This window comes from Leuciscus leuciscus (genome assembly GCF_965113295.1).
Source record: "Leuciscus leuciscus genome assembly, chromosome: 8".
Lineage (NCBI taxonomy): Eukaryota > Metazoa > Chordata > Actinopteri > Cypriniformes > Leuciscidae > Leuciscus > Leuciscus leuciscus.
The window spans coordinates 37,119,059-37,133,277 of record NC_138732.1 but is presented as its reverse complement, the minus strand read 5'-3'; the positions used below and the strand labels follow the sequence as shown (position 1 = coordinate 37,133,277).

Below are 14,219 nucleotides of genomic sequence, written 5' to 3'. Positions count from 1 at the left end.
AATTATTTTGAACTTGATGTGAGCAGCGAGTGGTAGCCAGTGCAGAGAGATGAAGAGAAGTGTGACGTGGGTCCTTTTGGGCTTGTTAAAGATGAGACGAGTGTTATGAATCATTTGTAGAGGTTTAATTGCACACAATGGAAGTCCAGCCAGAAGAGTGCTGCAGTAATCAAGCCTAGAGATGACCAGGGCCTGGATGAGAAGTTGTGTTGCATGCTCAGTTAGGAAAGGCCTGATCTTCCTGATGTTGTGCAGTGCAAACCGGCATGATCAAGCTGTCTTTGTAATTTGGTCTGTGAAGGTCAGCTGGTCATCTCCAGGATTTCTGACCGATCTTGATGGGGTGATTGATGATGTACTTAGCTGGATAGTGAAGTCGTGCTGTAGAGACGGATTGGCAGGGCGAGAAGCTCAGTCTTTGCCAGGTTGAGCTGCAGGTTATGTTCCTTCATCCATGCCGAGATGTCCGCCAGACATGAGAGGAAATGAGAGGAAGAGCTGTGTGTCATCAGCATAGCAATGGTAAGAGAATCCATGTGCCTGTATGATGGGTCCCAGTGATGTGGTGTAGACGGAGAAGGGGAGGGGTCCAAGCACTGAACCCTGAGGAACCCCCGTGGTCAGTTGATGTGCTTTGGATACCTTGCCTCTCCATGCGACCCTGAAGGACCTACCTGTGAGATAGGACACAAACCAGTGGAGGGAAGTTACTGTGATGCCCAGAGATGAGAGGGTGGACCAAAGGATCTGATGATTCACAGTGTCGAAAGCATCAGACAGATCCAGGAGAATGAGAACTGATGATTTGGAAGCAGCTTTTGCGATCCGCAGGGCTTCTGTGACCGACAGTAATGCCGTCTCGGTTGAATGCCCTTTCTTGAAGCCAGATTGGTTGACATCCAGCTGGTTGTTCAGAGACGGGAAAGATGATACTTGGTTGAAAGTAACTCGTTCAAGTGTTTTCGCAATGAATGATAGGAGAGAGACAGGTCTGTAATTCTCTACAAGGGATGTGTTTATCATCGTCTCTTCCTCTGGAGGGAAACTCTGCAAGGCACTGAGGTATGTCCTTATGTCATAATTCTTCTTTAGTGCAATCTTTAGTGGCAGAAGTGATAGGTCTAACATCGGCTTTGCAGCCTTGGCTAAATGAAGTTTACACAAGACTAGATAATGATCTGAGATGTCATCGCTCTGCTGCAGAATTTCAATGGCATCAACAATGATTCCATGTGATAATATTAGATCTAGAGTACGACAATGAGTAGGTCCTGACCTACCAATGAGTATAGGTGTTGTTTAACTCTATCAATAGAGTTAAGAATGTCTTTAAATGCCAATCCCAATGCATATTTTTCGTTATCTACATGTATAGTAAAATCACCAACAATTACAATGTAATGTATTTTCTCTGGCTCTTGTTTTAAATTATTTTGTTCCGTTATTATGCTTGTTGTTGTCATCTGTTGACAACACGTTGTACAAGCAGAATGTGGCGGTTGGTCGGTGTGGTATTAGTCCCGCCCCTCCTCCACTGTGATTGGACGGTTGGGTAAAGAGTGACAGTGATGAGCGCTGCATTTTACCCAAAGTCTCAGTGACCTGTAAAAAACGCTGAGCACTCAGAGCTTCAGCATGAAAAAAACACTCAGCACCTTGTTATGCTCATAGCATTTTAAAAACGTGGCGCTCCCATTGAAAACAATTGAAAAAATATGCCAGCCGTGTGAAAAAACGCTTTGGTGGACTATGAGTACTCTGAAATTATATCAGTTGAGTTCATTAAAAGAAGAAATACATTGCAGTCAAGAAATTAAGTGATTAATTAAGTGATGATTGAGCATTAGTGATGAACACCTGCAGTTAACAAGCAGAATCACTTAAAGCTACAATATGTAAGATTTTTGCATTAAAATATCCCAAAATCACAAGGCCAGTGTTATATATTTTGTTAAGTTGATTACTTACAATATCCCAAATGTTTCCAAGTATTTTTAAATTGTGAGAAAATTGCGATTTTAACCAAGGAAACGGGGCGTTAGAGCAGGGGGGAGCTGGGAGTCGCCGGTCAATGGCGTCATATCCGCGTTACCCTCGGTTTCCGCTCGTACTGCGTGGAGTCCTGGACAAATGCGGAAGTTGTAGTTGTAGCATCTATCAAGCAACAAACGTTAGCTTGTTTGATGCAGTCGTTATGGAACACAATTATTCTTTACCAATTGCAGCTGGTTTTGTCGACAAATACAAGTCCCATAAACGTAAACGTCAACGTACGGGTCAACCAAACGACCCAAGAAGAATTTGGGACCAGAAGAGTTATGTTTATGTAAGGAAAATATTATTGCTTTAGGTTTGTGTTTAGTTTATTGACATTGTTTATCACGTCTGGTGTTTATGGTCATGTAAATAAATATAGCATGTGTTATACATAAAGATTAATCAGTATTTTGGCAAATGATGTGGGTATGTTCAAATGTACTTTTACAACAGTTGTTTAGAACACGTAAAACTGCGCAGCGTTATCACAACAATGAACTCGACAAATACAGTAACATCTATGATAACCAATTTAGTATTAAACCTTACTTTTCTTGCGGTTAATTCATTTTAATGAAATAAAAGCATGTCATTAAACGCAACATTTATAAAAACAGAACTTTACCTCATCCATGAACATGGTTTTTCGATTCCCGTCTGACTGATTTACATCCATGGTGGAGTTGAAAACGACAGTTCCCATCATTCCAAGCTCCTTCACATCATCATCAAGCTACGCTGTTGTTGTTGTTTGGAATGTAGCGCCCTCTAGCGGCAGAAAATCTTGCATATTGTACCTTTAAGGAAAGAGGAACAACAAGAACAGAAAAAAGAGAAACAAAAACTACAAATGACTTCAGCCACAGACTTAGATTAAATCAACTGAAGATAAAAGAAGACATTAAACCACTCCACAAACAGCATTACCAGCTTCACTTATTACTAACCAGATTGACTTTATTTCTGTCATATGTCTACAGAGGTTCTTATTGAGAATTAACAGAGGTTTAGATGATTTATTAAGTTTCATTTGGAGACACCATGCTGTTGATCAGTGTTTGCTTTAGTTGAAGCAAGTTTTTAGACGGTTCGTTTTTAGATGGTAAATGGAAAAAGTTCAGAGCAAAAGGGATTAGTTGTTGGGGAACTGACCCATATGCATTTTTAAGATTGAGCCAAACTGAGGCAACGTTTACACGACAACGATGTGCTAAAAACGGGAATGTTTTGCTGTTGTCATGTAAATGAACAGGCAAAACGCATAAAAAGTTTTCCGTTTTTAGTTGAAAATGGTGTTGTCTAAACGGCCCTAAATGGACATCTGATTTAAACACTTGGCTGTCTAGATTTGGTCCTAGATCATAGACAAATGCTCCACACTAGGGGAGGAACAATACATCATGTCACAATATATTGCAATACAAAAATGCAACATGTATCGTAGACAGTGAGAATATGTATTGTGTGGTTGGTATATTTCACCCAAAATGAATATTACTGTGCTTGAAAAAATTCAAGTTTACAGAGTTTTAGTGTCAGTACTACATTAAACTACTATATATAAAGGTTGAATATATATATATATATATATATAATATAATAAATATAATAATATATAATGTCTTATGTTACCAGTAAAAAGGGCCCTACATTATTTTAAATATATCTAGTCAGTGACAGAGTGGAAGCATATTCGTCTAAAATAATTCTGTTTTCAGGTTCAGAATCATGAATATGGTTTATTCTGGTGTCACTATTGTCCTGTGCATTGGGTTTTCAGCACCAAGTCCAAGCCTATTCTTTTACACACCCACTGTTATCCCAAATTTACCATTTTGTTGGAGTATCGCAAGAATCGTGAGTTCAGTATCGTGAAAAGTATCAAATCGTGTCATGAGGGTATCATTACACCCCTACACTCAGAAATTCTGAAATGACAACTGGAATCAATGTAGCTGTTCATCATTTAAGACAATTTGGAAGGAGTGGTGTCAAACTGTGTGGAGGACAGACTGGGGGAGATGCATACCCTGTGGAGATTTTACTTTTGACTATGACTGAGCTTGTCTATGATGTCATTCTCAAGTTTTCCAGTCTTCCAGAAGCTCTGGGGGATTGAGATCTTCTGCCTCTGATCCTCAAGGGAATGGTACCCTTGGGTGAGGAGGAGGATTTGTACTACTGCAAGATCCATTTAGACGGTCTGTTCTTCTGTCACAGTGAGGAAACAAGGAGAAGAGATGAGGATAGTTGCAGCAGTTTCGCTTTAATAAAAGAGACAAAACTCAGGAGCAGAAGAAAAATGCTGGAGAAACGGAAACCCACACAATAATACAACAAGAACCGACAAAACATAACTGAAACTGAGGGATACAAAAGGCTAAATGAGGAACCAAACAAGACACAGGTGAACATACCCAGAAAGCAAGCAATAATTGTGAGTCAATGTTGATGCGGCAACACATTAATGTCATTGAATTAATGTTATAAAGTGATGTTGGTTCAATATTAATTTTGCACCCTCAATTAATGTTGAAACAATGGTGAGATTTTAACGAAAACCTTTGTCAATGTCGTTTAATCAACATTACACTATATATGATTGATTCTATCACTGATGTTGAATCAACATTGAAATGAACAAAAAATAATCATTGGTAATATAGTTTGATCAACGTTACACTATGATGTTGATTCTACATCACTTTTGTTGAAACACTGAAAATACAACTGAAATATAATGGCAACATAAAACAATGTTGCCATCTGATATAGTTAGTTAAAACAACATTAATATTTCAACTACACTTCAATGTACATCAAGAAGTTCCTGACAAATTTCTAAGTTTGGGAAAAAAACGTTTAAATTATAAATGACACCTTTCCAGCATGCAGTTGAGTCAATTTATTTTATTTAACAGTTTATCAGTCATTATCTACAAGTGGTCCAATGGTTTAGGTTTTTAAAATCTGGCTTGCATCAGACTCTTTCCTTTGGGTTATAAGCATAATGTTACTTAAGAGCAAGTTAATTCAGTTGTCAAACATACAGTCACATTCAAGAATGTTAATATGCTAAACACAATATGATTCACTTAAACAAATGAAAAATAAACAAAAATAAAAACTCCTCTGAAACATCTCAGATCCTTTTTCATGAAACTATTTAACATTCAAGTGACAAGATTATCTTGAAGAATAAAAGAGCTTTCAATGAATGTTTTTTTCAATGAAATCTCATTCAAAGCTGCAGATTCACTTTAGACCTTAATCTCTTTAAATATCACAAAATATAGCCTTGTCAGTCACTTAAGATGTAGTTTGTGTGTGTGTGTGTGTGTGTGTGTGTGTGTGTGTGTGTGTGTGTGTGCGTGTGTGTGTGTGTGTGTGTGTGTGTGTGTGTGTGTGTGTGTGTGTGTGTGTGTGTGTGTGTGTGTGTGTGTGTGTGTGTGTGTGTGTGTGTGTGTGTGTGTGTGTGTGTGTGTGTGTGTGTGTGTGTGTGTGTGTGTTTGTTTTGGTGGGAACAAGCTAAGCTGAATGGAGATCAGGTCAGGTGATGATCCTATTGACTACAACTCAATGTATGATCAATGTCAGCATTATCAGGAGGGTGCTTCTCTTTATTTTAATTGTCCATCCTCATCTGCCTTCACTAAAGGAAAGAAGGCAAGCAAGGTGCTCTGTAAGCATTGAGTAAATCATGCAATATGTATATTCTTGCTCATGTTCAAGAAAAAATCTGTTAAATGTTGTTAGAACTTTAATCAGGAAATTATAAACATTCCTAAAGCAAGAAGCATTTTTAAGAATGTAGAAAAATGGACGCTTTATTCAAACACTACTTTTTTAATGAATGCATCTCATTGCAGTCAGTAACAATACAAATCAAACGCAAATAACAAGCACGCAAAACAAAAGAACAGAGAAATAATAAGGTATGATGATGCACCCTAGTTTTAAATTGTCGGAGAGTCAGATGCTTCAACACAAGACTTCTGCGGGATGCACCTGTGTTTTCTCTAAAACTGAGAATTGCACATGCAAAACTAAAACGGGTGTTTACCAATCAGTGGCCATTATTAATCTACAATGCATGTTTTTCCAACCATTTAGAGGGTTGGAGCGTTTGAAAACACCCCACTGATTGAGAAACAGCCACTAGTGTTCTGCAGAGATACTGCACATGCATGATCTTGTGCTCATACACACGGTAACACTTTAGAACTGTTCCTGAATAGTAGTTGATTAGCTAATAGTGAACTTCCATGCTGGTGGAACGCTCTCCCCACCCTCATCCGGAATGCAGAATCCCTGACAACATTCAAAAAACAGCTGAAAACCAATCTCTTCTGTGAGCACTTAACCTTATAAAAAAAAAAAAAAAAAAAAATAAAAAAAAATCCTTTCCCTTTGAAACATCACTTATCAGGCTTATGCTACTCTGAATAATACCAGAACTTCGTATTTTGAGCACTTCCTGCGTTGTTGTTGCTTTTGCCTCTTTATGATGACTCGCTGAACTTAGTCCTAATTTGTAAGTCGCTTTGGATAAGGGCGTCTGCTAAATGACTAAATGTAAATGTAAATGTAAACTACCACATTCGACTAAGCGCTATTACTTACTAATTCCTTAATCAGAGTTTCTTGTTAGTTAATAGTAGTTACTAGAATGTGAAAAGTGCGTTTCTCATTTATTCCTGTGTAGTTATTTATTAATGAAGGAACAGTTTTCTAAAGTGTTACACAAATCACTGTTAGTTCAATGTCACTGTCTCCACACACGTGTTCTGTCGGCTTTCGTCAAAATGTCAATGCTGGTCCAACATTCTTTAAACACTGAAATGTCAAACTTGACCAACATGATGGTTTGGATCATTCTATCAATGTCACCTTGCTATCTGTAATCAGTAACGAGGAAACCCATATCAGTACAGCAGAGGAAACACGGGAAGCAGAGTGAACAAAAAACACTCAAGATGAACTGAAAACACTCAAAGAAACAATGCAAAGCACCTGCAAACCTGAGTGAAAGTGAGAGTCTTGAAAAATGCTCAGTCAGAGAGATACAATATTAATCCGTATTTAGATTAGTATATCTTTCATTTTTTTGGCTGAGTAATTAACTAAAAGTGTTTATTTAATAAAATGTGGATAATTTACATTAAAAGAGACATGGAGATGTCAGAGGGCTCAAATAGCCTACATGCCATAAGAATGTCTCATCAGGACTTTTCACATTTGAAAGAGGAAATGTTACATTAAGGACTTTTTTTTTTCACACTCCATTTGGGGTGAAGAGACACTATAAGCCGGTGTGTTGCTAGTGTAAAATCACAAACCGAAACTCACAGACTCTTCCGGTCAGATAGGGACATCCCGGATTTAGTAATCATTTTAATCATTTTTATTCTCTGCTTTTATTTTTATTTAGTATAGGCCTATGCATGATATTTATACTTTAGTATGCATCTGTTGTGACTATTTTATGGTTATTTTAATAATTTTTTATGTAAAACACTTTGAATTACAATTGTGTATGAAATGTGCTGTATAAATAAAATTGCCTTGCCTTGCTATGCTAAAACTCTCTCTTAAAATTTCTTAGCCATTATTTTATTAGCCTGCTTTGTATTACTAATATTTATGATGATTATTTTAAACTATCAAAAATTATGTTATGGTATGTTTTTTTTTTCTGTTGAATCTGTAGCCTGGTATAATAATATGTATTTTTGTCCAGTATGCCCAGTAACTTGTAATCATCAGCAGCATCAGTGGTCTTTCTGTCGAAACCTCCACCCTCACCTAACAGTGGTGGGCGGGGTTTGTTTGTGTCAGAACGATGATTCTGCATCTCCATTGGCTCGTGTCATCTCCGACGTCACGATCATGATTAGAATTGATGATCGGACGTTTTGATTTCATTGTCTAGCCAGGGGATTCGTAAGGAAATCTGCTGAATTCGAGGGGGCCCGTTGATTTCTACAAAAGGTATCTCTTTTAACACGCCGAGGAATATTGTAAGGTTGTGGTGACAGCACGGGTCTCATTCCAAATAGCCCGTGTCATACATTTATACCAGCACCGCTTTTCGAGCAATGCAAAATAATAATAATAATAATAAAAGTTTCGCGTGGTGGATTTGGCTCGCGCGTGGCCTCCTGGGCCTCTCTCGCGCACTAGCGCGCGTCAGGAATTTGTCTCTATCTTTTTTCCCCCCTTTTATCCCCACTTTACTTCAGTTTAGTTACGCATTTCATTTCATTTGTTACCCCAACCCCCAGCGTTTTATCTCCGAGATGAGGGTGGTCGTATGCCCATTTTAGCTCTGTCTGAGATTATTATGATTTCATGCACGAGCGCAAATGTATTACGTGATATTATTTAAAACGCACAAATGAAACGTCGGCGATTAACATACATTTTCTGAGCATTCCAGATATCCACATGCTAAATCAGATGAACGGTTTGTTTACCATGAGCTGTCCGAGCAGCAGTGACACGCTAACGTTAGATGTTATTGAGTGTTTGTAATGGCGCGGGATGGAGACTTTAGCACTGCAGCTAAACCGCATCAGCACCGCCACTCATCACAACAAACAACGCTCATGGTTACGCGATTACGCTGAGGCACACAGCATTTTTATTAACAGTTTTACCTTGTTTCATTTTATTAAACGGAACGGTAATCTATTATCTTGGACGAAATTTAGATTTCACTACATTCACGTTGTGATGAAAGGCACGCCTCTTTCACACAGTCTAACAATCTTTGGTAACACTTTATTTTACGCTGTCATTGTTGCATTGATATGCTACATGTAGTTACTGTAGTAATAACTACAAATTATGTGTAATTACATGCAACTAACCCTAAACCAAATCAAACCCTTATCCTAACCCTATAGTAAGTACATGTAGTTACTTATTCTACATGTATCACTCAGTACTTAAATATATGATTACAGTGTAACAAAGACACCTTAAAATAAAGTGCAACCCAATCTTTTTGTCATTGTATTTATTTGAAGAACAGGACTAACATAGTTTTATTATCGTAACATATAGCCTAGTAACTATGATTTGGCAGGAACTATGATAACCATGAATCAGTGATTTTATGCTTTTTGTTAAATAAGCAGATGAAGAACTTTCTCAGGTAATATCGTTGGACTGAAATTGTAAACAGTATTTTTAGGTCCCAGTTTATTTGTCCTAAATTAAAAAAAAAAAAAAATCATCTAAGATACACTACTTATTGTGTTGATGTTGTATTGCAAAACACTTGCTGCTATTGAGGTGGGATACAGGGAAGGTTAGGACAGGTTTGGTGGTATGGGTAGGGTTATGGGTGGGTTAAGGAGTAAGGAACTGTCAACAGTGTAATTATAGATTTAATTACAGAAATTAATTACAGCTGTAATTAAGGCATTTCAATTCTTCAGAGTTTTTTTTTTTTTTAAGTGCCCCTATTATGCTATTTTAAAGCTTCCTAATGTTGTTTTGGAGTCTCCTACAACATGTTTACATGCATCAAAGGTAAAAAAAAACAGTTTAATTTTCTCATAATATACATTTGCACATCACCACATTTTCAATGATTCTCAAATGACTTGTCAGATGAATCAGTCTCTCTAAATCTCTACTCTGCTCTGATTGGCCAGACAGCTCAGTGTGTTGTGATTGGTCTACCGTGTACAGCCTGTCGAAAGCAAAAACACCCTTTGCCTTTACAACGTCAGCTGTCCTGAGGTTTCCTACACCTTAAACTAAACACAGTAACGAACAATGACGTCGATTTTACCATATCAATTCGAGCGCAAGTGCGATGATGAAACATTGGAAGAACTAGTTATTCAACCTGAACCTCCATCTCAAGGATGACTCGAGCAGGACGTTTCTCAGTGTTATACGCAGTTTGAGGGACATTATCCCGATCCTCCATCTCAAGGATGACTCGAGCAGGACGTTTCTCAGTGTTATACGCAGTTTGAGGGACATTATCCCGAACCTCCATCTCAAGGATGACTCGAGCAGGACGTTTCTTAGTGTTATACGCAGTTTGAGGGACATTATGAGATGTTGCAACTGTAATTCCTCACAATCAGCATGAACAAGTGCATGTCCATCAACAAACCAATTATTTTACTTGTACTTATTTATTTACCGTGTATTTTTCTAATTTATTGCGGTGAACGTGTATACATTTATTGCGGTGAACATGTTGATACAGAACAACTGTATCAATAACAGTGCATTCTTTAGCCGAGCTCTAGCGTGAATGACTGATGTGAATGACTGATGTAACATAAACATTGGTAAAACAAATATTGCTCCATGCTTAATCTTTCCTCAAAGTAGTGAGAACGACAATCTGCATTAATAGACACAGTTTTGGGTAGTGTCCCACAACTGATTAGCAGAAGTATTTCAGTAAGACAGTGATAACGTGAGTTAGTTAGCAGGAGACCTACACATTATAAAACTCAAAACTAAGTATTTTGAACACCATCTTTCAAGAGCAAGCGGTTTGCGAATCCTGCATTGAACTCCGAGATTTGAGAAGCAGTCGTCAGTGAAATAAAGGGAACACAGCAAAAGTTTAGGATCATACTGCTGTGATATCGTGGTAAAGATTAACTTTAACCAATGATCTTCACATGCTCGTCCTTGGGCAGTGAAATAAAACTGGCTTTACCGTCACATTATAGAGCATAGCGTCTTGTCGACATGATGCTATCCAGTTTCCACAGGAATCAGCTGCCGGTTTGAGGTTCAATAAGTGGGCGGGCAATATGCTAATGTTTCGTCTTGACGTCACAAAGAAACGGCTTATGACTCTTTTGAAAAACATTAATTTCATTGACTCAGAGTCTTTTGAAAGACAATAACTTTTTATACGGTGCACTTTCAGATTTAAAACTTTGCAGGTTGTTTTCATTCACTTTAAGGTAACACTTTATTTTACAGTGTCCTTGTTACATACGTTACATGTACTTACCTTAGTAATAACAGTAACTTATGCATAATTACATGCAATTAACCCCTTGACCAAAACTTAATCCTACCCTAACCTTATAGTAAGTACACGTTGTTAATTAATGACTCAAATATATAATATATTATTACTTAAATATATAATTACACTGTAACAACAACACATTAAAATACAGTGTAACCTTTTTTTAAATCTAAGTAAATTGTACACAAAATGTGCATTGTATCTACTGATTAATTTAAATGTTAGTACCACCTAGCAGTTAAAGACATGTAATTATTTAAAGTGTTTTTAGTGTTGTTATAGCAATAATGACTGTTTTGAAGAACAACCTTTCCATATGGTCTTTTTCAGATCTGAGGGGTCCAGACCTGGAGAGTGCAGGAGTGTGTGTGTTTATACACCCTCCCAAATACAGCTTCCTCAGCTGAGACACCTCGTAAGAGCAGTTCAAAGTGTTGCGATGGCTGAATGCTGGTGTGAATAGATGTGCACACGACAGTGTGTCTCTGCTGTATGTTGAGATTCATAGTAGCTCAACCTGATTCCTGGGGTCTCACTTGAACATCCATCAGAGGGATGGAAAAATGGCTGGAAAAGAGGAGCATTCACACTGTGAGTATCTATACAAGTGCATATTCATTAGAGACGTGCTCTAAAGGGATTCACATACACCATTGTGCTGTGGAGTGCAATACAATACAATATACCTAACCAATGCAATGGGTTTATTACTCTTATATTGAGAGATTTGTTTTTATTTTATAATAAAAGAGGGACATAACTGTTTAACCATAAGTTGCACAACTACACACTTAAATATTGTTCAGGGTTCAACATATTAAGCTCTATCAATGGCATCTGATGTGTTACCAGCAAATATAATTTTGATCCATCTGTGTTTCACATAATATTTAAATAAAGATAATGCAAAACTTCACATGTTTCCATCAAGTAATGTTGTGATGTCTCAATTGTGTGTCATGACCTCCTTGCTTTGGTTATCTTGCCATGCTGAAGCAGTTATAAATAGTGTTATGAAATACCGCCCGGAGATTGTGGAGAATGAGTGAAATAGCTCACATAATGATTTCCCCATACACAGCTGTGGGTGAAACATTAGAAAAATACATCAAAATAGTTGGATGGAAACCCAGACACTCTTTCAAAAGTATAACCACAAAACATTCGATGTGATTCTAATGCTTTCACCTACATTCAATCCAGAACATTCATTTAAAATAATGAGATTTGCTTGCCTTTGTGACTCTACATTTGTGACTGTATATGTAATGTGGCTTTTCTTATTGCATAGGGTGTTCTTGATACTGTTGTCTTATTGCCTGTACTGTGCAGTAGTGTTTTGTCATTTTCATTATTATAACTTCCTTTCATCTTACAGATGAACTTGCGGTCGGTATTTACTGCCGAGCAACAGCGGATCCTGGAACGCTACTATGAGAACGGCATGACCAATCAGAGCAAGAGCTGCTTCCAGCTCATCCTACAGTGTGCTCAAGAGACCAAGCTTGACTTCAGCGTGGTTAGAGTAAGCATGTTTTATTTATTTTTTATTGAACATTTTATTTCAGACCATTATAGGTCAACCATCATGGATTTTTCAATGACTGTTCATTGAACGACTCATATCTAAAGAGCAAGATGATAATTAAGTGTACACTTATTTTAAATTACAGTATTTACTCAAAATTCTCAAAATAACAATGCATATATCTATTCCCATTACTTTTAAATTCTTTATTGAAAGTGCCTCAGTGATTGAGAGCAATAGGAGAGGGGGACATTTTCGTTGAGTTATGACTTATAATCAAAATTAGTAAAACAAAAACAAAAAAAAAACGATTTGTTAATGTCACGGATTCTCTCTGTTTCTGTTTAAAGATGTTCATTTGGAGTATTTTCAGTTCTCTTTTGTTTCCCGTGTTCTTGTCACAAGCCGTTTCTCAATATGTGTTCTTGTCTGTACTAAGTCCTAAGTCGTGTTCCAATTCAAAGTTCACATCTAGCCAAGTACAGTTCAGATCCCCGTATGTGTTCTTGATCTGCTCCTTTTATCGAGGATGCATCGAGAGGTGGCTTGTGCGGACTTGAGACAGCCAGGTATCCCAGAATGCATCTCGCACCAACCAGCAAGCATCAATAGCATAGGAGAAAACCCACGTAATTTAAAAATACTGTTATTGTGTCACGAAATGTAGTTTTAAGAGGTTTTCAGGCAAGAATGCAGTTGCTTAATGCTCAAATCTGTGGTTTATTTATGAAGATAGCTCTTCTTTATTTTAGCTATTTGAAAATTTGAACTGACGTTTTCAGGGTTGTGAGATCCAGTCGATCACCGGGCGCTCAGCGCTCATGTCAGCGCTCATGTACCCCGACTGGAACAGCCTTTCCTCGGCTAGTCCTTCTGACGTTTGCCGCTGGCTCTGTAGTGCTTAAACATGAGCTATAATTAATCTTGTGTATATCTAACGGGCGATCTTTGGTCTCATCAATCTATAATTTGTTCCCTGGCAAATCGTTTTGGCTGAGGGCAAAGAGGAGTTTCATAACTTTATATATTTAGGCTATTTAACTACCAATGTAGAGCATTGACTTTGTGCTGATCATTAAAACTGCATTTAACAAAAAGAGACAGGGTTGTGTTTTATGTCATATTTCATTTCATTTTATTACAGTAAAGATAATCAGAGTAGCCTACAAATGCACATATTGCCTGAACCACATATTAATATGTTTAATATTTTTTAAATGTAAACGAAAAGAGGCAGGGTTGTGTTTTATATTTCATTTTGTCATAAATATACGTGCGGTGAAGATAATCAATGTAGGTGTTGCCTGAACCACATTTGTGTGGCTATTAATAGATTTTAAGGACAAGTTCGGTATTTTACACTTAAAGCCCTGTTTTCAGATCGTTTCTGACGAAATACAATGGTTAAGATTGAAATTTGGACAAATGCTGCTGGCCCAAGAATTTTCGATTTATGTGGTAGCACCCCCCCCACCTCCACAATGGTTGCATATGTGCACTGGAACAATCCTTCCTAAAACGCATTAAACTTTCGTTTACAAAGACGTGAAACTCACCGAGTGGTCAGGGGTGTTCACTGATATGCTCACACAAAAATCGCTGCAAAAGATGCTTTCCAACAGGTTTTATCGT

The 14,219-nt window shown here is 37.5% G+C and overlaps 1 protein-coding gene across 4 annotated transcripts in view; it reads left to right on the top strand.

Moving 5' to 3' along the window:
- The first annotated feature begins 7,586 nt into the window (after positions 1 to 7,586).
- Positions 7,587 to 14,219, top strand: part of hdx (highly divergent homeobox) — a 34,938-nt gene continuing 28,305 nt past the window's right edge. The window contains exons 1-3 of one of the 4 annotated variants that reach the window (XM_082178329.1): positions 7,587 to 8,028; positions 11,390 to 11,650; positions 12,438 to 12,584. In XM_082178329.1, coding sequence (XP_082034455.1) covers positions 11,615 to 11,650; positions 12,438 to 12,584 — 183 coding nt within the window. In that variant the 5' untranslated portion in view covers positions 7,587 to 8,028; positions 11,390 to 11,614. The remainder of the gene's footprint in view (positions 8,029 to 11,389; positions 11,651 to 12,437; positions 12,585 to 14,219) is intronic. The other 3 variants (XM_082178331.1, XM_082178330.1, XM_082178328.1) reach the window with 3 other exon arrangements.